The sequence below is a fragment of the Eublepharis macularius genome, chromosome 11, assembly GCF_028583425.1.
Source record: "Eublepharis macularius isolate TG4126 chromosome 11, MPM_Emac_v1.0, whole genome shotgun sequence".
Classification (NCBI taxonomy): domain Eukaryota; kingdom Metazoa; phylum Chordata; class Lepidosauria; order Squamata; family Eublepharidae; genus Eublepharis; species Eublepharis macularius.
In genome coordinates, this window is record NC_072800.1 from 56,445,865 (window position 1) to 56,471,906 (window position 26,042).

At 43.4% G+C, this 26,042-nt stretch overlaps 2 protein-coding genes across 3 annotated transcripts in view; both read right to left on the reverse strand.

Annotated features, from left to right (window-relative positions):
- SCIN (scinderin) overlaps positions 1 to 9,623 on the reverse strand; it is a 74,129-nt gene extending 64,506 nt beyond the window's left edge. For both annotated transcript variants that reach the window (XM_054990891.1, XM_054990890.1), the window contains exons 1-3: positions 9,343 to 9,623; positions 4,637 to 4,791; positions 1,549 to 1,710 (exon numbers count right to left, since the gene is read on the reverse strand). In XM_054990891.1, the coding sequence (XP_054846866.1) occupies positions 1,549 to 1,710; positions 4,637 to 4,791; positions 9,343 to 9,535 (510 nt within the window). In that variant the 5' untranslated portion in view covers positions 9,536 to 9,623. The remainder of the gene's footprint in view (positions 1 to 1,548; positions 1,711 to 4,636; positions 4,792 to 9,342) is intronic.
- Positions 9,624 to 20,102: 10,479 nt separating this feature from the next.
- Positions 20,103 to 26,042, reverse strand: part of LOC129337910 (uncharacterized) — a 44,610-nt gene continuing 38,670 nt past the window's right edge. The window contains exons 4-6 of the mRNA XM_054991918.1: positions 25,839 to 25,978; positions 22,665 to 22,745; positions 20,103 to 20,557 (exon numbers count right to left, since the gene is read on the reverse strand). Of these exons, the coding sequence (XP_054847893.1) occupies positions 20,273 to 20,557; positions 22,665 to 22,745; positions 25,839 to 25,978 (506 nt within the window). The 3' untranslated portion in view covers positions 20,103 to 20,272. The remainder of the gene's footprint in view (positions 20,558 to 22,664; positions 22,746 to 25,838; positions 25,979 to 26,042) is intronic.

Below are 26,042 nucleotides of genomic sequence, written 5' to 3' on the forward strand. Positions count from 1 at the left end.
TTGAAAGTTCTAAGAAATAGAATTTACTGCATGTCTTCTTACTCACCACAACAAAATGGCTAGTATCAAACCATCAATGCTTGTGTCACGCATTTAATCCCTTTTCAGTCATTACATTTGACCATGCATATGGGACAAAAATGATGTATGTGATCCTCACAATATGCACAATTGCTTTCCAGTATTCCAGGATTCCAAATATAAAATATACACACAATGTCCCTTTCAAAAGAAATAACAAAAAGGAGGTTCCTACCACAAATATAGTCTATAAGAGGTGGATACCCGTGCGTGTAGGATCGCAAGAAAATCAAATCTAATGCAAATCTCAGTGAAGATATATTGTCGAAGGCTTTCACGGCCGGAGAATGTTAGTTTTTGTAGATTTTGGTACAATGCCAAGACCACGGCCATACAACCTGGAAAATCTACAACTAATCAGTGAAGATATATTGAGGATATAAGGAGTAGAATATACACAAAACCCTTTACAAATAGTAATCCAAAATCAACAATCAAGAATAAATATAATATTCAACTTTAAATAGGAAGACATCCGACAGGTAAGTACATCATACGTCTGGTGCGGGTAAGCTCCCACAAAATATTTTAAGCATTCTCATGTCCATTGTATTAGTTTTCCTTATTGTGTTTCTTTTAGGTGGTGCTCATGATTGCGAGACACCAACAGATGTACCCATGTCGCCCGACATCCAGGACCAGCAAGAAACCCGCTGTTTCATCATTGTAACCTCATCAGGGGCAAAGATTTGGTCCACCAAACATTCGAAGTACAACAAACATCTTCTAGCATCAGTTAAAGGATGCTGAGACTGATTCATTAACTTGATGGTGCTAGAAGATGTTTGTTATATTCCAAGTGTTTGGTGGACCAAGTCTTTGTCCCTGACAAGGTTATATATTTTGTGGGAGCTTACCTGTTAGATGTTTCCCCACCTGCAGTTGTTTGCTGCACCAGACGTATGATGTACTTACCTGTTGTTGGACGTCGTCCTATTTAAAGTTGAATATCGTATTTATTCTTGATTGTTGATTTTGAATTACTGTTTGTAAAGGGTTTTGAGTATATTCTACTCCTTATATCCTCAATATATCTTCACTGAGATTTGCATTAGTTTTGTTTTTCTTGCCATACTACATGCACAGGTATCCACCTTTCAAAAAAAATAGCAATCGCATATATCAGAAGCAGCATGTGTAACATGTCCATCCAATATACATGGTGACGCATAATGATTAATCCAGGCTCTGATCCACATATACCGAGGCAAGAAATCAACAATGTTGTTCCTTTCAGAAGAAACAGCAATCACACATATTGGCATGGTTATGTATAGCACATTTGTTCCATGTGCATAGCCCCAGCACCAGGAATGTAATGATGCAAATTAGTTCTGGGCTCAATGACTTATGTGGTGGAGTGGGAGGGGGTAGAATACACACTTTTGAACATTCAACGTAACAATTTTATGGATATTTGGGAGATAGCTGGTTTGTTTTGGAAAACTGAATCCTGTGACAACTTACTGTTCCAAGGTCAACAATGAAGCAGTCTCCTTTGTTGAAGCTCTCCCAGCTGAGAGGGACTTCTGTGGCCCTCACCACTCTCCGGCCCTTGATGTGCAGAAGTCTCCGTGCACTTAGGTCATTTGTGATTACATGTTTAAAACCAGAAGCAACTCCACCTGCCTGAGTGAAATTTTAAAAAAATGTTGGTTAACTAAAGAATTTGGTTCTGTCTGGTCAAACATCTGAGGACTCAAACCTCAATGCTGTGCCCAGTGGCCCAGTTTAGATACCATACCAAATGACCATTTGAACTAACCGTAATTTAGTATTCAAAACCATAGTTTGAGCTTCCAATGTATGTCAGGTAAACCACAGTTTAGAGCTGCTCATCTGCTTTCACTTTCCATCCTCTTCGCACTCAGTTTCATAAAGTCAGTCCCATCTCTGGATTGCAGGGACTTCCAGAGGTGGACAGCATATTTTCCAAACATATCACATAAAGTAGCTCATGAAGAATACAGTTCCTCCACTTTTTCAAAATAACATGGAAGAAAAAAATCCACTAAACTCACAGCTCCCCTGGCATGACAAAGCTAAACTGTGATCAAAAGGAAGATGCTGAAAGCACAGCCAGGTCAAGGCAGATTTTTCATAATATACCCAGGAGGCAACTCAGACAATTTAATGAGAATGTAAAGAAGATGAGAACATGATGTTATCTCTGGAAATGGATTGTTGCAATCCTACAGTTGCCAAGATAATGGGAATGCAGGATCTGAGGCAAAAGGAAGTTGCAGGAGACAATTGGTGAAAAAGAAGGGGGGGGCTTAACCTCTCCCGTGCCTGCAGATTCTTGTCTAGAAGAGTTTTCCTTCCAAACCAGGCTCACTTCTGGTTTTGAAGCCCAGCTGAGGAAAAAGGCAAAACTGCTAGATGAATATTAGCAGGGGAATATCAGAAGCTAGAGAAGGCTTAATTATCACGTTCCATCTGGCAGTTCTTTCCAGTAAACGACTAATCAGAACTCCATTACTATTATGAAGGAAATGAGTTTGAAGACCAGGCCTTGCTATCATCTACACGTTACCAGCAGTGCAATCCTAAGCAGAGTTATAGCTATGGGTGCCAGGTCCCCCAGGAGCCAAACCGGGAGGCCCGAGAGCAGCAGAATACTTACCCACACACCCACCTCTCGCACCAGAAAATGATGTCATTTTCCAGTGTGACAAAGAAGCTACAGGTCACGCTGGAAGACAATTCACCAAAAACTGCTCCCAAACGTAGTGTTTGATGTCATTTGCCAGCATGACAGGAAGCACACACACACTTCATGCTCGTATCTCCCCCTCTCCCCCACAGGTGCCTTCCCCCTGCCAGCCAGGTGAGGGGAAGTGGGGGCAGACTCCCCTATCCCCAGTGGGGGGAGGGGCAACCCTAGAACATCCTGAACAAAACGGGTTTAGAAGGTGTAACTGCTTAGGATGGCACTGTAGGTTTCATTTGGTAGTTTATTGAACACATTTTGTCTCGTCCCTATTCTAAGAAGCTTAAGGTGGCTCTCTGCTCTTGCATTTTGCTTCTCAGCAACACTGCAGTGACTGAGGTTTAGAGAGTGACTGACCCCAGGTCACCAAGTGTGCTGCATAGTGGAGTGAGGATCTAAACCCAGGTCTTGCTGGTCTTCTTTTGCAAAGCCAATCACTATAACGACTTGGTTCTCATGAACTAAATACCTGAGGCCACTACAAACAGTAGAACAGCTTCAGTTTCAAAGTTTTGCTTTTTCAGTGTCCTAGACTCAAAAAGGGGGTTTTTTTAAACAGTGACATAGCTTAAAAATGAATAAACAAAAGCTATTAATCATTGTTAGAAACAAAGGGCCTCTTTCATATTCTGTTATCCATCAGATTTGTGATTACGAAACATTTTCTTTTAGAAGGTACAACACAGCTATAATACTATTAAAAAGAAACAAGTTCAATCAAGATGGATCAGTATTGTTGATAGAAAAATGTATTGATAGGTTTTAGCTGAACAGCATAACTTTCTGTTGTCTTTGGTTTTTACTCTTAGAAAAATAAACTCTGGATACAAATTTGAAACAAAGGCCACCATTGAAATATTTTTTGGACAAATTTGGTCTAGGAAGGAGAGAGATTTACTTCCTGTAGCTTTTCCTCGTTGTCATCTCTACCAGTTATTTTGATCTATGCTTAAAGCTTTGAATCAGTTAATTGCACCAATTAATTGATTAAAGTGAAAAGGTCTACTCTGAGCCAGATCCCCTGAGTTCACACTGATTACTGGTCCATCATGGCTCTGAATAAGGGGGAACAATTTATACTGTATAATATCTATTACTGAGGATTTTTGTGATGTTTTCCATGAAGCAGATTTTGTCATTAATTCCCATTCATTCAGTAGAGCCTGTGCATGAAGTGTTGTCACTGGATAGTAACAAGTACATGTTTAACTCCATGCCCATCAGCACAGGCTATATGTGTAAACTGCTGATTGGCTGGAACAAGTCACAAACCTGCCTCCTTGCCCACAGGCCCCAAAAGAGTGTTCATAAGGAGTCGCTGATGCACAGAACAATAATATGCGAACTCTAGGCCATTTTCACACTGCTTACCAGCCACGGAACATCGCACCAAGCACCCGGAACAACAGCGTCTTCCTGGCACAATTTTGCGCGAGAACGGCAGTTCCAAGAGCTTGGTGCGATGTTCCATGGCTGGTAAGCAGTGTGAAAACGGCCTCATTCCAGTCCAATATAAAAAAATCAGTAGATTTCATTTGTAGTAACTTGTCACAGGATTGTACTATCAATGAACAACATTTGCAGTTCCCAATTAAATGCGGTCATGGGTAGTGCAGGTGTGTTATGTCAAACAGGACAGCCCATATGTGGCCACATTTAATTGGGAAACTAAAGTATTCACTATGGTTTCCTCAACTCTGGGCTAAAACAGCATAAAATTAAAGCCTGCCACAGCTTCTGTATTTGATTTCACACTTCATATTGCCTTCAAGGAAATAGTTTTTTTAAAAAAGATAATGATTCTTGTAGAAACATCTCATGTACACACTATGACATACACACCTTATACTTGATGCCACCTTTGAAATAGCCAACGAACTGTGTAGACTCATATCCCTGGATTTCTCTGTGCTGTACAGGCTTTCCTCCAAGATAATCATCCATCTGAACTGTAAAGATTGCAGCTGCCGTACTTTCATCCTGAGTGCATTCTTTTCCTTTAAAAAGATGGAATGATTCCATTTAGAGGAGCAGAACAAAAGAGCAGGGCAGGTCAGCTACTGAATATCCTTCCGAGGAACTCTGGGAATTTCAGTTTGGTGAACGGACAGAGGAGAAACTATGACATCATCCACATACATCATCTTTTGGACTCTAATCCACAATTAGTGTTTCTGGAAGACTATTTTGAGATGATAGTGAGGATGGGTGTCAGAATGGTCTGCGGTTGACAGTTCCAGCTCTGGAAATTCCTGGAGATTTGGAGGTGGTACCTGAGGAGGGGAGAGCTTGGGGAGGGAAGAAATCTCAGTGGGGATGTAATGGCATAGAGTACACCCTCCAAAGCTGTCATTTCCTCCCAGGAAACTGATCCAAATAGTCTGGAGAATGGTTGTAATTCCAGGAGAATGCCAGGCCCCACATGAACAAATGATACTTTCCCCATACCATTTCCACCTCTAGGTCAGAAACAATGGTGGACCAGTTTCCGTCAATGTGATTCAAATGAACAATTTAAATCACCAAGAAGATTGCTTGAAATCACTGATGTGAATCAGATTTTTCCATTTGATTCTCATATTTCCTAAACAATGATGCATACTAATCAGTTATTCTAACCGCTAAAACATGTTAAAATGAAATCTGGCTCTCAAGTCAAAGTTGACTTATGATGACCCCCTGGTGGGATTTTCATGGCAAGAGACGAACAGAGGTGGCTTGTCATTGCCTGCCTCTGCAATCTTAGTCATTGTTGGAAGTCTCCCATCCAATTACTAACCAAGTCCTACCTTGCTTAGCTTCTGAGATCTGATGAGATCAGGGTCTCCTGGCCTATCGAGGTCAGGGCAAAACATGTTAACCTATTACTAAATAGAGTATGTATGGTTTCTAGGAGGGTTTATTTTTCTAATTGCTGCTCGCTGTTTCACTTTTGTTCCTTTTCCTCTATTACATAATTCCCCTTGTTTACCCCAGTTCCACATCCACTGCAGAAACACTGAAACCTTTTCCCCATAGTCACTGTGTGCACACCAAACACACATTAGAGGGGGGGGCGAGAAGCAAGGTCACAACCATTCTTCCTGCAACTGGAAGGCTGTAAAGCTCTGTTCAGGCATTCAAAATTGTATACACATAGAGGATAGCAAAAAAGCAGCCCCTGCACTCACATACAGGATCCATTGCATATAATAATTGTACATTTATATAGGACCCTGCTGTAGTCATTCAGTGCATGTGCATGTCCACTGGTGAAGCCCACAAGGACAGTCCTGCTTACCACTATGTGTGTTGACAGAATACATGATTAGGAATTATAACTAGAGTGTACAAATTGTATGTGCATAGACACTGTATACATTATCGGAGACCCTGCAAAAAGAGTCACGACCACAAAGATAAGTCTATACACATACCAACAGATTCTGTTTACAAAAGTTCATCAAAGATAAGTAGGTTGATGGTAGGGCCTGCTTCCACAGTCTCCTTCTCCTTCCCACTGCACATTCTGTATATATACCACTGAGTGTGCAAAACAGGCCAAAGTAACTAGCAATCTAAAACTTTTGCTTACCTCAGTCAACAATATCACTGCATGTATCACTGGCAAGGGATCCCATTCACCTGGTGGGGCAGGGAATCCCTCACTTTCACCCTCTGTCCCCCGCCACCACTCACCTTACTGGTGGGGTGGAAAGGCATGGGAACAGCCCTTCTGGGTGCACTGCCATGGGTGGCGTGATGATGTCACCCCTGGGAGTGATGTCATCGTGCCTCCCCAAGAGCGCTCGAGCGCTTTGCAGTGGGCTGATTTTGGCCCCAAACAGGCCCATTTTGGCCTGTTTGAGGCCAAAACTGGCCCCCTGCGAAGAGTATGCATGCCCCTGCACCTGTGTGATGACATCACTTCCCAAAAGTGACATTATCATGCAGTGTGGAAGCATGTGTGTGACCAAAGCGTGAGCATGAGGAGCATCATAGAACTACCAAGAAGGTAAGCACCAGATCCTCCTTCTTCCACTGGTAAGGTAACAGGACCTGGTAACCCTAATAACTGCATATGCGGCTATCTCTTGGGATCGGTTCTGCCCGCACACTGTAATGGCCAAATTATATTCTCTCACATTTTTGGCTTTGAAAAAAATTAATGTTGAACTGTAACAACCAACAATGATATTCCAAGAAGAGTTACACCCTTCTAAGTCCATTGACTTCAGTGGATTTAGACATGTGTAACTCTGTTTAGGATAGAGCTGTTTAAAATTGCACTTAGATTCTTACTGAATTGTGTGCTGTAACACTCTTGAGATCAATGTTCCCATGAGAATGAAAAGTTGGCTCTATCTTATTCATAGAGGATCTAATGATGCTATCAATAGTTTCAGTTTTGATATAATCTTTAATCACTCCGCCAGTATCATTTTCTGCAGCCAAAGAAGTCATCTTCAGTGCTTGTGGTATCTGTACTTTGTTCTGAAGAGAAGTACCAAGAATTTGTGAAAGCAGCAAGGGCTGAAAACAAAAGAACGCATGTCTTTTTTTCATAAATCAAGAACTTTGTGTAACCCCAGGGAATGGAAAGCAGCAGTTAAATCTTCAGCTGGGCAATTTCCCTATCACTCATAGATATGTGGAGTAAGCAGAAACCCACGCTGAAAAAAACCTACAGCTCTGGGCCTTCTATGCTAAAGTACATCTGCCACAGATCATAGAAGATATACAACACAAGCCAGTACAGAGGGTGTCAAAATTCATTAGCAAAATATGCGAACTTCCCAATGTTGCCAACAGCCTCCAGTGCTTTCAGCACAAACACGAGTGCCTCACCAGTCATGCACTCGTAACGCATTTGTGCATACAGCTAAGCACCTGGCATTCAGATGCATGAAGAATCAGCCCGTCTACAAGAAGAAAAACCAACAAGCTGGGTTTTCCCCGCTAAGCAATATAATTCTTGGTTAGGCATATTCTGAACGACACAGATGTTCAGGCACCAATGTCTGAGGTAAGCCCAAGTGCACCACAGCATCTTCAACACCTGGCATCATTTGGACCCTAAGACTATTTATTCCCTAAAGGCCAGGGTGAGGTTTTCTCTGCCAGTGGGTGCTCTCTCACTTCACTGCGTCTCGCATAGGCCGTTTATCAGAATAACTTCCAACTGTATTGGAGCACAAAAGGTGGAGAGGAATGTAAGCGTGGATAAGAACATCATTTAATCACGTCATAAATGTGCTATCACGCCAGGGCATGGGTGGGAAGGCACATGACGCAACAGCTTTGCTGAAGCTATGAAGATGCTGGTCAGGTCAGTGAATGGAACATTATAAAACCCAGCATAGTGCAGTGGTTAGCATGTCAAGGCTGGACTAGGGCGGCTTGGGTTCACCCAGCCATGACACCCACTGGGTGACATCAGGCCAGTCAGCCTAATCTTCTTCACAGGATTGTTGTGATAACAAAATTGGGAAAGCCGCACATGCCACCCTGAGCTCCACAGAGGAAGGGTGGGATGAAAATGGGTCGTTGTAAGGATAAAATGGAGAAGAGTAACGTAAGCCATTTTGGATCCATACTAGGGAGAAAGGCAGGGTTTAAATCAAGTAACATAAAACAAATATATGAACATAGTGGGAAAAGGTGAGATAATTATGTTATAGTAACAACATATGCTGTAAGAAGTTTTGGTAATGGACTGTGCACAGAATGTTGTCAAAGGAAGCTGAGTGGCGTTTCATTGAAAGGGAAATGCTGATACTGTATCTGCTATCTATAAATGCTGTATCTGACTTGGAAGGAAGCCTTCGTTCAGTAAGTTTAAGTTTTCAGGTCAAGATGCTGCGGTTCTGTGATGCATGTTCAGAAATATTATCAATGTTAGATTAGAGTGGAGATCAGGGCTGAGGGGATATTGCTGTTAATGCTTGATATCCAGTTCTTTCGCAACGGGGCGTGGCCAAAATTGGGCGGGGTTATGTTAATAGCGGGAAGCGGTCCTTTAAGGCCGTGCGGAATAACACCTACAAATTTCTCCTATTTACAAAACGGGGGGAAAGGGGAGGACTTTTGTGCAGTTTCAGGGTCTGACGCCAACGCAGCCACTTATTTCTGCCGCCAGCGAAAAGAAGTTGCGCACCTCGACGACTTTGATGTGTCCCTGGGAGGGAAAGGTATTGCACTAATCGACCGGCATCCACTGGGTAATAATACCGCCAGCACTTGCTAACTACAAACTCGGCATATTTTGCGGCAGCATTAAGACTTCGGAACCGAAGCACGTTCCCGGAGCAGAAAGTGGCGCAAGTTCCTAATCTGCCCTTTGAAATGACTCTGCTCTGCCTTTTGCTTCTACATTTTTCTGCCTTGTTTTTCCCCCATTCATTTTAGCAGCGTGACCAAAAACCAGACGTGCGCGGGGAGCTCCGTCTGTGAAACTCCCACCTTACGTCGGACAGGCAAGTCTCTGCAAAGGAGTGTGGCAGAACGGACCGGCAACTGGGACTTCGGCGCCTCCTGCACTGAACCCACCCCGCCGATGCCCTTCCTACCTAGCCAGTAGTGCAGATTGTAGAAAGTGGCGTTGCTCCGTTTGACCGTGTGCAGCACCAAGTAGGCGTCCCCGACGTAGAAGTTGCCGTGCAGGCGCTCGGGCACCGGCACCAGATCCAGGTTCTCTACCCTCCAAATCTGCAACCCGGCCTTTTGGCCAGCGCTGGCAAACTCTCTGTGGTACAGCTCCATCGGGGCTTCTGCGCAGGCCGCCCCAAGATGTCAAGGGCAAGAAAGTCTGAAAAAACGGAGGAGCGGGAAGAGACGCAAGCGACCTCTCGCACCCCGACAGCTGTAAAAAAGCATGCGACCGATTCGGCTCCAGTTTTTATGGCACGGGCAGGATTCACCTCGAAGGGGCGAGGCCTCCCTGGCCCGGTGGGCGGATCTCACTTTATTGCCTACCCCCGCCCGACGCTCAGTTGGTTGATCAGCCAGGAAAGCTCCGCGATGCCCAAGCACACCTACAGTCCGGACGGCGGAGAGGCGTCGCAGAGCGAACTTGCGCGCTGGGGAGAGATGGGGGTCGCGCTGGGCCTTGGATCCGTTCAAAGACCCTTTGTGGCAGGGAACAGGGAGACTTTTCACCGGGCTGCAAGCCGGAAACCTCTCCTCTCAACCACAGGCTTGTTTGCTCCCCTTTAGGGACGCCTCATGAGCAGAAACTTCCAGTACACGCCTTTCTGGAACAAAGAGGAGCTGTTGTTGCAGCGCTCTTTTTACGAAGTACCTTGGAGACAATCTTGCGTGTCTGAAGTAATAATTAAAAAAACGCCTCCGACCATACATAACGGGCTTCCACGCTTAGGGGCAGGGCTTTGCTGGCTAGGTCTGAAATGGAAAAGCTCTCCTTTCGTCAAGGCAAACTCAGACTTGTACCACAGGAAGTGAACTTTTCAAAAAAAGCCCTGTTGGGTCAGTAGACAGCCAGTGTTTTTGAGAAGCCCATCGTCCCGGGAAGGAGGCAAGAGAGCAGCAATTAATATTCTAGGGCAATGGCCTTCAGTCCTCTGTTGGGACCCTCAGGTGGGTCGTGGAAGCCGTCCACCCTGGTGTTTAGACCCTGCAAAGGCCGCTCCACTTGCCCTTGCTGCATAGAGATCCAGGGTGCTGTGCCTCCCCCCCCTCTCCCTCTCCCTCTCCCTCTCCCTCTCCCTCTCCCTCTCTCTCTCTCTCTCTCTCTCTCTCTCTCTCTCTCTCTCTCTCTCTCTCTCTCTCTCTCTCGGCATGTTGGCTTAGGAGAAAAGCCAGGCACAGAAGAGCCTATGCTGGAAAAAAGGGCAGAAAATTCAGAAGAGAATCTTTGAAATGCCACATTGAAATCTGAAGGGGGAGTTAATCACCTGGAATTCAGAAGAAAGCCCAAAGAGGCATGGGGCCAAAAGCAGCAAAATTCGCCCTTGCAAAAAAGGCAGTGAACCTTTGCTGGTTCCTCACTATAGTACTTCTCCCCTTTGGGGAGGCAAAGATGAAACTAACAAACTCTAGAGGAGTGATCTCTGCCAACTCTATACTTTAAAACTACACTTCCCAGCTAACATTGAATCTCCCTACACTTGAGTGTCCTCACGTAAGATGTCTTGTGTAGAGAGACTTCTAGCGCTTGCAGGATTTGAGTCCAGTGGCACCTTAGAGGCCAACAAGATTTTTAAGGGTATAAGCTTTCAAGATTCAAAGCTCCTTTCTTCAGCTTTGACACTCAAAAGCTTGTACCTTGAAAATCTGTGGTGACACTGGACTCAGATCCTATCACTGGTAGCACAAACTGCCAGATGTTTGTTTCTTTTAGACTGCACAGAAAGTGCAACTTGTGGAGGAAGATAGCAGGAGTCTGACAGACTGTGCAACAGAAATGGCACACAACAAATCAGTTAAAAATGGTGTCACCAGACATAGGCTTAAGCCTAGGGAAGCCATCACTTCTAGCTTGGCCCTGCAGCTCTAAAACAGCAACCTGTAGAGGAAGATGGCTGGATGCTGTTTCTAACGGACTGTGCGACTGAAATGGCCTGTTCATTAGAAAGAGCAACTTGCAGAGGAAGATGTCAGGACTCGGAGCTTAATAGAACGTGCAAGAGAAACGGTGTATCCATAGGAATATGTTAACCATTGCACTAGTTCCTTAACAGAAGGCTTCCTGTACCCTAATGCAGTCTACATATTCAGAAGCACTGTGGGTTTGGCTGCAGAATTTGAGGGCAGCAGCTCTATGGCAGCAACTCTGACAATATAGCTGGTGCCCTCCAAAGCATCCTTTTCTCCCACCCTACCCCACCCCAATGCTGTGCATGGTCAGAGGCCTGGTTTCTTGTGTGTTCCTGATGGGACAAAACAGCAGCGAAAGAAGCAGAGCTCTGCTATCATTAAAATATATTACTGGTAACCAAGAATGACAGATACTGTTTTTGGTGGTCAGTGCAGCAGAAACACTCACCCTGCGGAAGCCAGTTTTGTCAGGAAGCTCTTTTTGTTGCTCTTAATAACAAAAACCACCAGAAGCCAAATCTTATGGGGATGCTCTTTTTAACACTACAACAGTCATTGCTCTGAGACCAGTTGCACAGTGGGGAACCTGCAAGGACTTGTGGAGGGCACCTCATTCTCCCCTGTAATTTCATCTTCTGGCAATCCCCATATCCTCATCTTTCCCTGCTTACTTCATTTATGCACCACCTTTCTCCACAATGGGGACCCAAGGAGGCTTAGTTCCTTCTCCTCTGCTCCATTTAATCTCCCTCTGAGGTAGGTTAGGCTGAGAGTGCATGATTTGCCCATGGTCACCCAATGAGCTTCCATGGCAGAATGGCACGGTCTATAGTAATGGTTTGGCGAAATATCACACGTGCATACTAACATCCACATGTCCCAAAACAGCAGATAGACCTACATTTTGCAGCGGAATGCTTATTGTCCCTGTGGGAGTCCTCATCCAGGGTGATGTCCAGCTGCTCTAACTCTTGGTTCTGTGCTCCTTCAAGTAGTAGCAAGTGCTAGAGAGGAAGAGATGCTATTATTCCCCGTTTCCCCAGAAGACCCTGCTGCTGATGGTGCTCTGTTGGGTGTGAGGGGGAGATGGTCTTTCTGTGATAAGTGCTGCCAGGTGGCCAAAGTAAACAAAGGGGAGGGAAACCCATTCATGTGTCTGCCCCATTCACACTTAAAGCAGGAGAGTGGAGAGAGTTTGAGGGTTTATTTTTTTACAATGTATGATGTGCATGAATGAGAAGGTCTAAGCTTCACTTCTTTGTTCCTTTACCTCATTAGTGGGATAGGCAAACCAGAGATGTCACTTCTGACAACCAACATGGCCTTTTGCTTTCAGAAAAAATGACAGTAATAGGGACTAAAAAGCCTGGGACACCCATTTCTCTTTTCCCTCCTTAGGACCCAATGTAGACTATGTCAAATCTATATAGGTAAAACAATGTGTTTGTTCATTTATAAATCAAGATTGGTTAATCAGATCTCAATCCAACTTCCAGGATATAGTCAGTTTACACCAAATAAAGTGCCAGAACTTCAGGGGGTGCTATAGTTGCCAACTCCGGGTTGAAAAAATTCCTGGAAATTTGGCGATGCAGTCTGGGAGAGCAGGATTTGGGCAGGAGCTGGACCTTAGTGGGGTATAATTTTATGGAGTCCACTCTCCAAAGCAGCCATTTTCTCCAAGGGAACTGATCTTTGTAATCTGGAGATCAATTTTAATTCTGGGCGATCGCCAGGCCCCACCTTGGCATTCCTAGAGGATGCTCATTCTGAAACAAAGCGGAGGTGCCTCCATGTAAAATCATCGGTAAGCCAGCTAGTAAATCAGTTCTGGCAAGCGGAAGATGCAAATTTGGTCATGCCGTTTGCCCAAGAGCATAACTAACAGTGTAGTCCTAAGGGTTTCAATGGGCTTAGACTGAAGTAACTCTGTTTAGGGTTGTACTGTTGTTAATTTATGAAAGAGGGAGTCCAAAATTTACGTCAATAACTTCTAAAAGCACATAATTACATGTGCGGTCATATGCTTGGAATGTGCAGCTGCTGTTTTGCATAGAGACCTTTTCAATTAATTCCCATAAGGAATATGTGGATTCCTCAAGTATTGGGTATGCAGCCTGGGCCAAGCAATTTCTGAACCCTTTGGTTCAGTAAATTGTATTCATTTCTCAGTTGTGGTTCTGTGATGATTCTGTGATCCAGCTGGTCCAACACGACAGAATTAAACACTGGTTTTGTTCCCAACTAAGGTTTTGAAATAAATAGGCATCTAAATTCAAAATTTAGGAGTTTCTTTTCCCAAGTTCTCCTAAAAGAAAATGTTGAATTGTGAATGAGGAGAATCTATTTAATATTCTGACTGAATTGTAAAAACTTGTATTCTTTAAAAAAAAATATGAACAGGAAGAGATAAACCAAGAATAAAGATATAACTGCAGCTTGTGATCCTATTAATTGTATGCCTTATCATGCTTTTGCTGTGTAACAACCATTTTTGTTTCACCACATGAGTGTTCTTTTATTTGCACCCATACAGTTGTTACAGCTTTCTTTTGCTAGAGGAGGGAGACACTTCTTTTTTAGAGCGCCTACATATTTTCCTGGAAGGCAAACAACTCCCCCCCCCAATCCCCTAAATTTTTGCAGATTCAAGGAATTTGGCTAATTCCTTCCCGGGGTCACAGATGGAGCCATCTAACACAAAAAAAAAGTGCCGAATGGCATTTTCTTCCAGTAATGCTCCGATAATGTACTTACTGTAACTTTTTGTTGGTTAGCAATTTCATAATGGATAGAATCTGCAAAAAAAACCAAGTTGAAGAAGGGCATTTACTGAATCTAGCCAATTTTTTTTTGTCATTTAATATTTTTGCTGAACAGCTGATGCTTTAAACTTTAGAACTTTGACAAATCTTTAAGACTTTATTTCTTACTTCTTAGAAAACAGAGCTCTTGCATAGCTGTGGCTCAAGTTGTTTCAATAGATTCTGAAGAAAGATACCTTCATTATCCAGACTCTCCATCTGTCATTGCACTGTAAATTCTCACTCTCCCACAGCATCGTTCTAAAGAATCCAAATACTACACAAACACTGGAAACAGGAGGGCTATCAAACGCCTGCATTCCTTGGCAGAACGTTCCTGCAGTAGAATTGGCAGCCTACAGCTGGGCCTGGAGATCTCCTGGAATTATGACTGATCTCCAGGCCACAGAGATCAGTTCCCCTGGAGAAAATGCGTGCTCTGGAGAACAGACTTTATGGCATTGCATGTCTGCTGAGTTCCCTCCCCAAACTCTGCCCTCTCCAGGCTGCGCTTCCCCCCCCCCCCTCCCAAATCTTCATGAATTTCCATGCCCAGAGTTGGCAACCCTATGCTGTGGAAATGCCTGCTTACCACAGACCACAGCAGTTAGCAGCACAACTTTTTAAAAGCTTCCATTTTGGATGGTAAGTGTGTCAATTGTGTTTGTAAGTTGACTGTGTGGGTTAGTATGCACTTGCCATAGGTTCAGTGCATGCTCAGTTCTTTAATTACTTCATATTTACTACACCGCCGTGTGCTAGAGGTTAGGAAATGTGAATTGCATTGCAGTCTGGTAGCATGGAAAACAGCCATCACGTGACTGCTATCCTGTGTGGCATACTCATCTAGCAGTCCACATGCTGGTCGCATCATCCTGATCATAGCTGTTGGCCTTTGTCTCCGTTTGTAACTCCTCCCAGTTCACAGCATACCAAATAGGATTATGTTTCTAATATATTTCTTGTTTTCCTCTGATGATGTTTCCAGTCACCCTTGAACAGCAAGCTTATAAAAATTTACATGAAGTTTATAGTTGTCTTTTAGTGGTATATTTAAACTTGGAAGGGATTTTAATCCTACAGTTACAGGATTGGGTGGATTCCACCTTGACTGCATTTATCTTCTGGATGCATTTGAAATTCCATTCTTCAAACATTTAGAGGCACTTCACACAGATCATTAGTGCCTACCATTTTGAAAATATTAAACACATCATGTAAGGATATATTATAGCTCTTAAAAATCATTTAAAGGGTTGTGAATGATGCACAGGGAAATTGTCTCCTTCTAAGCTTCTTGTTTAGCAAAATTTATTGGTGCCACCAATTTATTGGTGTTTGTTTTTGTTGATACAAAAAGCATTCCCCCTAACGACAAGCTGACACACAAGAAACTGACATTGCCACAACTTTTTGGCTAACAAGTTAAAGAAAGAAGAACAAGCAAAACCTTCGTGGCTGTTTTTATAAAAAATGTACACCCACTTCCTAATCTGAAATCTTTGTATTTGGATTTATGCTTGTTTTTCAGATTTCTGCAAACCATAAACTATTGTATTGTTTATTGAATTTCCAAGCTGTTGATAATAATGAATTATGCTATGTAATATGCATTGAGTCTCAGCAAGACATGCAGATGATAAATATATATATGTACGTACGGGGTCATTTTGTAGAAAAAGAGCTGGAGGAACTCATTAGCATAACTCATTCGCATATACCATACCCCTTGCCATCACCGGAAGTGTGTCATTAGCATGACTGATTTGCATATGGAACACCCTGTGACATCACCTATCCTGGCTGTTTTTGACCCAATCCTGGCCATTTGGGGCCAAAATTGGGCCCAAAATGGCAAAAGGGGCTGAAAATGGCCGAAAAGGGGCCCAAAATGGACAGGATCAGACTTCTGCTGCGTGGGAGAGTGATCCACCACCTGTCAGAGGCCCGATCCAGGCCGTTTCAGCCCCAATTCAGGCTGAAACGGGCCCAAAATGGCCAAGGGTCAGGTGGGTGGGGCCACCTGACGTGACCTCTTTGGGGAACTGCCAGAACTGCGTTCCTGCACATTCCCCCTCAAAATGAGCCCTGTGTATGTACGTACATACATAACACATCCATGGTTTTCTAGACAGTTTAATGGATTGATTTAAAATAGCATTTAATTTAAAATAGCAATATCATGACTTTCTTTTAAACAACACCTAAAGAGTGAAGTGAATGAAAGTTGCATCAGATTCTAGGATCTGGAGAACTATGCTATCCCAGGCAACACCTACTGTTTCATACATTCCCAGAGCCTATTCCAGACTCCACAAATATGCTGCAAAGTTTTCTCACCTTTATCACACAGTATTTTATTTACACCATTCAGTTTGCTTTTCACTGCATAAATATGTGTAAAAGGTGTGGTCTTTATCCACTATAAATAGATCCTGGGCTAATTTTTATTGTCTTTTAGATATTGACTAAAGAAAACTAGTTCCTCATAGTGGTAACTGTGAGAAGTCTCCAGTCTGTGCAAACAGAACCTGAGACCATATGATTCTCAATGTATTTAGGGAAGTCTTCTGTAGAATTCTCCATACATTTAGGGAAATCTGTGAAGAGGATTTCTATGTACACATTTGTGAGTAGAACAATACCAACAGACAACAATCCTTACAGTGCAATCCTATGTAGAGTTAACACCCTTCTAAGCCTCAATGGTCTTAGAAGACCATCACTGTTAAACTACTTTGCTTTGGAGTGATTCTATCTGTTTGAGGTCCACAACTCATGTTTTGAAATAATTTGTATAAGCAAAGGGGCCAAGAAGAAAATCATATTTCATATTCTACAAGAGGAATTTGCAACTGAGGCAGCACCATCTAATTTATTCCCATTTGTTGCTGCTGTAGAATAATTTCCCACATTTTGTGAAGTAAAGGTTAACAGCATTCAGACAGATGCTCGGAAAGTGCTGCACTACCTTGCAGCCTTAAGAGAATCACGCTAACTTTGTGCAACTCTACCTCTGGCTGTTTCCATATGGGGGCATAAAACGTCACCCCCCACTGGGGAAGTGTCAGGGAGCGGAGGCACATAGGGCCAGCATCCACGTGCCCAGGCCCTGTGCCGCTCGCTGCTTACCCCTCCCTCCTTTCAATACGGTGACAATCACACAGCCTGCCTTCACTACAACAGGCAAACACCACCACCATCCCCTTTCCCACAACTGAGCTGTGGAGCTTAAAGCAACTCAGCTGGAGGCAGGAGCAAGCTTTTAAAAGGCTAAATGGGAGGCTGCATAGTTTAGGTGTGCCTCCCTGGAGTGGATGCAGAAACATTTGCAGGCCAAACAGACAACAAGAGAACATCATTTCATTGAAGTCAGTAGTAAAGAACGTGGGGGAGATGGCAATGCAGACTATTAAAATGACACCTCCTGCTAGGGACACATTTATACTGGGAGGTATTACCAGTTTGAAGGAAAAGAATTTGATCATGCCAAATGCTGAAAGATGATAGTAAGTGTTGATGGGGCCTGGAGCAATTGCTCCATTGTCCTCCCTTTAAGACGGGCCTGGAGTTATACTTCCAAATGGGCAGAAGTGACATGTACAAGGGAGCTGCCCCTCTCTCCTCTCCTAGGAACGGGACGGAATGTAGAACTTCCTTCCTACATCAAACATCCCAGAGGTGCTGAGAGACGTTTTAGAAGCAAACTTTGTTTGATAGGAAACAAAAGTGCTGAGGGAGATCCATTTTTTGTATTCACGGCTTACATGGTTCCTGTTTCCAGATATTAATAAGCACATTTACTGGAAAATACAATACAGTTCCTATGCCTTTTCAAACTGCTATTGACTACAGGGACTAAGGAGGAGTTGCTTTGATGCTAGAAAAAAATCTGAGAACAAGCCTTTCTTATGTTTATGAAGAAAGTCTAAAGAGCAAATGAATTCAGTCAAAAATATACTGAATGAATTATGGATACGGATCACTATTGTTTGAATTGCCTTACTTCTGCCTCATCTATATTTTAAGTACACGGGCAATCAGATCCAAGACCTGACCCCATGGTCCTCTACCAACAAAACAAAACAAAAAGAAAAGTGTTCTGGAGGTAGCACAAAGAGCACATTGCCACAACTTAAAGTCTGGACATTTTCCTGTGCAAAACTGTGTGAACCAATTAAAATACAAACACTTGTATGGTGGCAATTCCTCTTCCGGTTCTTGTCTCATTCTGTGCTTATGCGGGCGAAGTCAGCAGCATAATTTACTTTGTATCTATGTGCCCCACATCAAGAGTAAAATCATTAAAAGGGTTAGCAGTGCCATCCTCAACAGAGATATACCTTTCTAAGCCCACTGACTTCAGTGGATTTAGAAGAGTGCGACTCTACTTAGTTCCCATACCGTGAATCATCAGGATATAAGGACGCCAAAGAAAAAAGAACGGATCAGAGAAAAGACTGAATAATAATAATATTCGATTTATATACCGCCCTTCAGGACAACTTAATGCCCACTCAGAGCGGTTTACAAAGTGTTATTATTACCTCACAACAATCACCCTGTGAGGTGGGTGGGGCTGAGAGAGCTCCAGAGAACTAAGACTCGCCCAAGGTCACCCAGCTGGCTTCGTGGAGGAGTGGGGAATCAAACCCGGCTCTCCATATTAGAGTCCCGTGCTCTTAACCACTACACCAAACTGGCTGAAAATAAAAGTAATAACAAAAATCTCACAGTATGTGGTCAACTTACAAGAAGCACTAGGAGGTGAAAGAACTTGAAGGATTCCAGGCCTTAGAGACAAGCATCAGCTGTTGATAGAGCCTTATGCAGGGGTGGGTGCTTTAGGCTCCTGTGAATTAATATTTATCCATGGAAATCATCTTCAGACTCATCCGTGGGTGCCAGGATGGACGGGCCATTTAATTTACTGGGGGACTTCCTGGTGGGCTGCTGCCTTAGAGGGCCACTGGTGGCCAGAAACAAGCATAAGAAGCTCTAGCAACTCTGTCAGAAGAACCTCGAGAGCTACTTGGCTCAAACCTTTTGTCAGATATAGTAGCTGGTGTAAATTCCCCAGTTGTCTTGCCTCCCGCTGCTGCCGGGTTTCAGAAGGAAGCAATGGGTGAGACCCTTGCAGCACTACCTGGTAGCACCACAGGAGCCACTTGGCTTGTTTCAGGCTCATTTTTACTTCCCAGTCTACTCCTGAATGGGTGCCTTTTATTCACGAAGCAATGAGTTATTTTTAGCATTCTGGGGAGTGCTGCATTTAGAGCGATTCTAGAAGCAGAGGGCAGCTAAATGAGTCATCATACAGTGCAATCCTAAGTAGAGTTACACCCTTCTAAATCCATGGACTTAGAAGGGTGTAACTCTACTTAGGATTGCACTGGTAGTCCCTCTTTTCTATAAGCACTCATCAGGTGTCTGGCACATGAGAGTGGTCTTAGTTTGGATAGGCAACCCCAAAGCTATTCACCATCATTGTGATTATTCCATGTGGTTAAATTGCAAATCTATTCTCAGCTGTTTCCATACTTTCCCTCTAATTCAGCGCGCTGCGTTTCATTTTACTGAAAGCTTACTCTGTCCTAGTAGTTCAAGTGTAGCTAAGCATCTCATTGATGACCTTTCTAGATTTTTTTACACAGTAACTATGCAGTTGCTACCCAGTTTTCCACACAGGATTCAAAGACCTTTTCTGAAAGCAGTGCTTCCTGTGCAGGAAATCCGGTTCCCTCGAATCAAAAGACAATATTTTTCATAAACATCTTACTAGAAAATGGTGTTTTATAGTACAGGCTGCAATCCTAGGAACACTTTCCTGGGAGTAAGCCCTACTGAATAAAATGAGTAGACCTGCTTAGACTTGGTCCCTTATTGTATTATTTTCAGTACAGTATGCTGAGTGCCACTTGGTAGAGGACACTGTTGTTTCAATAAAACTATTTATTGTATTTCAGCACATTGATTTTTTTTACAAGTGTTATATTCAAGAGACAGTGCAATGCACCCGAGGATTTTCATTCCTGCAGCACTCAAAGCACTGTTGTCACTAAATGGATGTTAAACAAGAGCAGCATGAGTCGTGTAATTTCTCTCAAGGGCCCTATTTATGCATCGCCGCATTCCTTTGTTATTTGCATCTCAGCTCTTCCACACTCTGGACCATCCCTGTTGGCAACAAGTAGCCAGAGACTGCGATTTGATGTGTGGTACAAGCCCCGCCTGTACTGGCTTCATCCAGCCGCTTGCTCCTGTAGACGACGATACCAGGGCATGTTACTTTTTGCAGGTCTTTTGTTTGCCAGCTCCCGGCCAACTTCACCACAGAGGCCCTTTCAGGAAGAGAAGCTCTTGGTCTCTTTTGCCTTGTATTGCCCGCTCTCCTCCTTTTTTCATGCTCCTGCTTCTGCTTTGCCTGGAGAGGAAAATGGTACAACACTCTGAATACACCCTGACATCTAAAAAGTATATCCAAACCTTTGTACCAACCTTGGAGCTCATTCGCATGACTCTGTGCACACAGTAAAGGAGTCAACCACTTTATCCCATACCCAGATGCAGATTGGGTAAAAGTGGCAAGATACCAGGAGGCTGTAATCTGGTGGATAATGTTGCAGGAAACACAAAATGACTTCTGAAGGTCTGCTGTGATCTAGCCAAAACACAAATCCAGTTTTGCTTCAAGGATGGTCAGGTCCTGTGCTAAGAATATGCACAAACTGATTTTGACTGGTAGGTGGGAGGGAGGGCAATTAGGAACCATAAGATGGAACAACTTACAGTTACCTTCCCAAGTACAAATAATACGAAAGCTGAAATTAAGGACAAAGCAAGGTTTTATTTACATAATTCCCATCAAGATAACAGGGAAGAAGCAACTGTTACCAGGACTGCTCTTTTTGAATGGGGAATTAGCTAGCAGTCTGGAACTAAATTTAGTGCGGATCTTTTAACCATATATACCGGGGTCCCTCTCCAGACGCTCATGTAATAAAGAGGCAGACTAAATAAAGATACAACGTGTTTTACTAAATAATGTGGCGATTGCCTGAACTAGCACACATATACAGGGTTACACACAAGAGCTAGGAAAACAGAGTAGGAAAATAGAGACGGTTGCATTAGCGGGGTAGCCCACTTGAGAGCAATGAAGTTGAGTATACTCACAATCCTGACGCAGAGCAAAGACGTAGCAGCGAGATGAGGTGGTCTAATGCCTGCACTAGATCCGAAATAGAGTGACAGCAAGGAGTCTGGATAGGAATGGCACGCGCACCATGTGGCCTGGGAGACCAGCTTAAATACCCCAAAACATACCCTGTGGCTGGTGCAGTTTCTAGTGGTTCTCACGGGCGAAACAAAGGTTTTAATGGTTCTACAACTACCCTAGATGGACCGCTTTAGGAATCTGATTGTATTATTGTGACACCTTGGGAAGAGGGGACAAAGGAGGGAGGGGAAGATCCGGGCATGTTGAATGGATGTTCCAGCAGACAGGGCTTGTCCCGACGTCATAATCTCTGGAATGCAGAGGCTGCCTTGAGATGCATTCTCTAAGTGCTTGGGATGGTCAGCACTTAGCTTCTTCTCCAGGGCGGCTATTAAGACATGCAGAGCAGGGTGAGGCTCGCCACTGCGGACGTGGTCTGCTCGCTTCCCCGAAATGTCTTCTCTCAGCAGGCTGCTTCTCTGGGTCTTCTGGCTGCCTGAGAACATGGCTGCCAGCTGGGCATGACTGGGGCTTGCTAGCAGGCTGCCCAGTAGCGAGGGCAAGCTGGGTGACCAGCCCGCGGGAGTCCCCAGGCGGGAACTGGCCAGGGGGTGCCTGGTCAGGCTTGCTGGAGGTTTCCCTGGCTGGCACCTGGCTGCTAACAGCGCGGCTTGGGCCCGGGTGAGGCAGGCTTCCATGGAGGCAGGAAAACAGCATGTACAACACAGTCCATAGCAGGAATAGGGCACAGGCACAATCCGTGGTAGATAATAAACAGACAGGAAATGGACACGTGTATTGGGGTTCAGACATGCAGGAAAGTCAGGATACTGGCATGGGCAGTGCTGCCCAGAAAGAGAGTCTCTAGTGTAGCTTTAGTCCATATCTTTAGACTCTGGCAGAGACAGGAATAGGCATAGTCCATAGCAGATAACGATGCAGGCAGGAGACAGACACGTGTATTAAGGTGCACACGTGCAGGGCAGTCTCTGATGTAGCAGTGAAACAGCAATGCAGGAAACTCAAACACAGTTCATGGCAGGCCTTAAAGCAGGAGAGGGGGCTACTTGGCAACACAACATGGCCCAATGCTCACTCTATTGTGCATCCTATCCAGGGATGTTAATCCAGTTCATTTTGGTTAGAATAAAGTACTAATGGAAAGTGGCATCAAGTCACAGCCAACTTATGGTGACCCCATAGGTTTTTCAAGACACAAGACTAACAAAGATGATTTGCCATTGCCTGCCTACCAATTACTACTCATTACTACTACTACATTAGTACTCATTATTACCAAGTTCCCCCTTACCTTTTCCTGCCACAGTTTGCTTAAAACTTCTTCTACCCGTTCAATAAAGGCACTGTGTGCACGTCGTTGGTCTTTGTGTCTCTGAAGGTAAAAACATTAAAAGAATGAGAGAACTACTGACAACAGAGACTTTCAGACAGGCACCACTGTAACTATCAGAACAGTACTAAAAGGAGTTACACCCTTCTAAGTCCTCTGAAGTTAATAAATATAGAAAGCTGTAACTCTGCTTAGGTTGGTACTATAAATGAAGACCCACAGGTATTTAAAAAATTGAAGAGCCTTGCTTTGTTTAACACTTTCCTTCAACACACTTCTTAGGTAACAATTTGGTGGCCAAAGAGGTACTTCAAATGAGAAATATGGACAAAACTGTTTTATTGACTATAGTTTGTTTATTAGGGCATTCCATACAAAAGAGAAGGTGTTCTGAGACGTGTTCCAAACTTTGTGGTAAATGAGGGCATCTATGCAAAAATGAAAGAGAAAGATCTTTCTCTTCTCTTTCAACACTCTTGTGACATTGAAAGAGTAAGGAAGTGAAAGTTGGAATAGTGGGAATAGAGAAGTGGCAACTAGGGGGAAAGAGAAGTGGCAACTAGGATGAACATGAACCCAGTTATAAGGCAAAACATACGCTGGAGCATATCCTAGAAAGAAAGAAAAATAGGAATAAGTTGGTATCAGGAGAGAAATGAAGTAAGGGATGTTTTGAGTCTTTTTGTTAAGTAAAAGCTGAAGAAAAGGAAGAATTCTCAGCATTAGTTACCTATGGAGGACTTGTTGGCTTGAAAAGTGTGACAGGCAGTGAAGCCAAAGCAATAAGAGTGCCTGTTAATGATTTCCCCCTCCTGAATTGAGTGGAAAGTTCTCCCCAAATACTAGCCTTAGGGCCAAATTACATGGGTCCAAGTTCCCATGTAGTTCCACGTGCAGCTCCAAAGTTATGTAAATTTTGGTTTGCAAAAATGGTATGGAGGTAGCAGTCCCTCCTTCCCCTCATGATGCTGTCCTGAGTCGAATCTGGCTCCCCACAAATGCTTTAAAAATGACATTAACCGCAGCTGCTGTATTGCTTCAGGAAAAATGACTTGGCCCAGAGAACCCAGACTTGACTCATTAAAAAAAAAGTATTGTGTGGTTTGGCCTTTAGAAAGAAAGGTGCTGTTTTGCCTTGCAAATATTTAAATTCTTTTTTATAGTGTTACCCTAACGGTAACACTATACCATTAGGGTCTCCTTGTGAGTTGAGTGAATTAACATTAAAGAAGACACAGCGAGAGGGAGTAACTGGGAAATCTCCATCTATGTATACCGGGATTATTCCCTTAGAGAACTCTCAAATAAACGGGGATGTACAACAGGAAAGGCTTTTTTAAAAGAAGAGGGATAAAAAGGAAACAAGCAAACATAGAGCACACGCAGCACACATACAAGGCTAGCTAGAAAACAGGGAGGAAAGTGAGAGAGAATAATTTGGATGGGGTGGTATTTACCAATACTGGAGGGGGGGGTCCATGGGAGCAGCAGCAAAACAACCAGCATTTCACAGAGAGTAGAGGGGGCTCAAGCAAACTTGAGGGTGTGTGTTTGGATCCAGAACACACACATACTGAGCACATGGCTGGACAGCCCAGTTATAAGGCAAAACATAACCTGGAGCAAAACTGACATCTTGCTTCCAGAAACAATACCTTAATGGCTAGTCTAGAGGTGCGCCACGACTATTTGAGTTGGACTATAGGTAAAAGTATTGCCTAATGACCTGGTAAGTATCAGATGGGAAGACTATCTTGTTCGCTGAATAGCCTGATCAATTTAAATAGGTGAAGGGAAGCACAAAACAGTGTTGATGATACTTAGGCTGGGAGTTTCCTCAGGAAGCCTCATTATCTCTGCTGTTCTTCGGGACATAGAGGGCTGTCGGTTAGTCATTCCCCCTATGATTCAGGGCTTGGTAACCTTCCAGTTTCCAGGCTGGCTGGCATCTACTCTACCTGGGGCCAGGCAGTGTCTGGGACCACTGGCAAGGGGGTTATGATATTTCATATCCATAAACTGCCCTTCTCGCATGAGGGAGTGGTCTGCTTGCTAACAATAGGACTGATTAACCAAATAGAGAGAACATGGTACTATAGACAAGCAAAACTAAAAATACCCGTGTCAACTTACTACCTCAATAAAGTAACATATACCACAACCAGTATGTAGAACCACACAGTATTGGAGATCCATGTGCAAACTATACAATTTTAATAACAATCATCCCCAACAGTCGGAATAATATTCGTATCAGTGCTAACATCAGGATACTGTACCAATAGATAAAGTGCTTATTGAAAGGACTTGTGTATATGGTGCTCCCTTTGCATTTGCACTTTAATTTTTATGTGCAATATATGAATAGCACTTTGGGCACCTTGCACTTTATCTATTGGTACGGTATCCTGATGTTAGCACTGGTATGAATATTATTCCTACTGTTGGGGATGATTGTTATTAAAATTGTATAGTTTGCACATTGATCTCCAATACTGTGTGGTTCTACATACTGGTTGTGGTATATGTTACTTTATTGAGGTAGTAAGTTGATGCGGGTATTTTTGGTTTTGCTTAACAATAGGACTGAGGCATTGTCAAAAGACGGCCAGTTCTGGCTGCCTCCATCCTAGGACCCTTTTGCTCTGCTCAGTCATACCTATTCTGCAATCAGCTGCCAATGGAAGTATAAACAAGATTCCACATGGCATTTTGTAGAATGCTTTTATTCCTCTATAAAAAAATCCACTATTACCCTTATTTACAGAAAAGATTCTGCTATATGGTTACTCAGAAATAATTTCCAGTCAGCCAATATTCCACTTCTCCCTGTAAGTTTTCTCCTTTTTTTAACACCCTAATTACAGTAGAATAGTTTAGTTACAGTTTTCCAACCACAGCCTGGGTATCACCCTGCCTAAGAACTTCCTCTTCTATCAGTAAGAAACTACTTTTCACAAAAAACTGTAAAAGCATACTTTCTAAATTACATCTTTGTAGATGGCCATTAGTTTTGCTGGCCATTAGTTTTGCTGAAACAACTGATGGTCTCCTTAAAATCAGTCACAACAGCTACAGGGTTGTTCTTCAATGTCAACTTCAGTGGCAGGGTGGGGGGAGATATAATATACTAACCGTAAAGGAACAAGGTTTAGGAGGCCAAGGCTCTTTGGGCAGAATTAACTTTGAATCCCACTTCAGTTCACGAGGTTTGTATGTAATGAATCTTCCTTTGGCTCCTCTTTTTTCTTCTTTCAAAGGCTGAAGTCCATAGACTTAAGAAGTTAAACCAAACAAAAGACAGACTATCTTTAATATCACTATTCTAATTAAACAGGA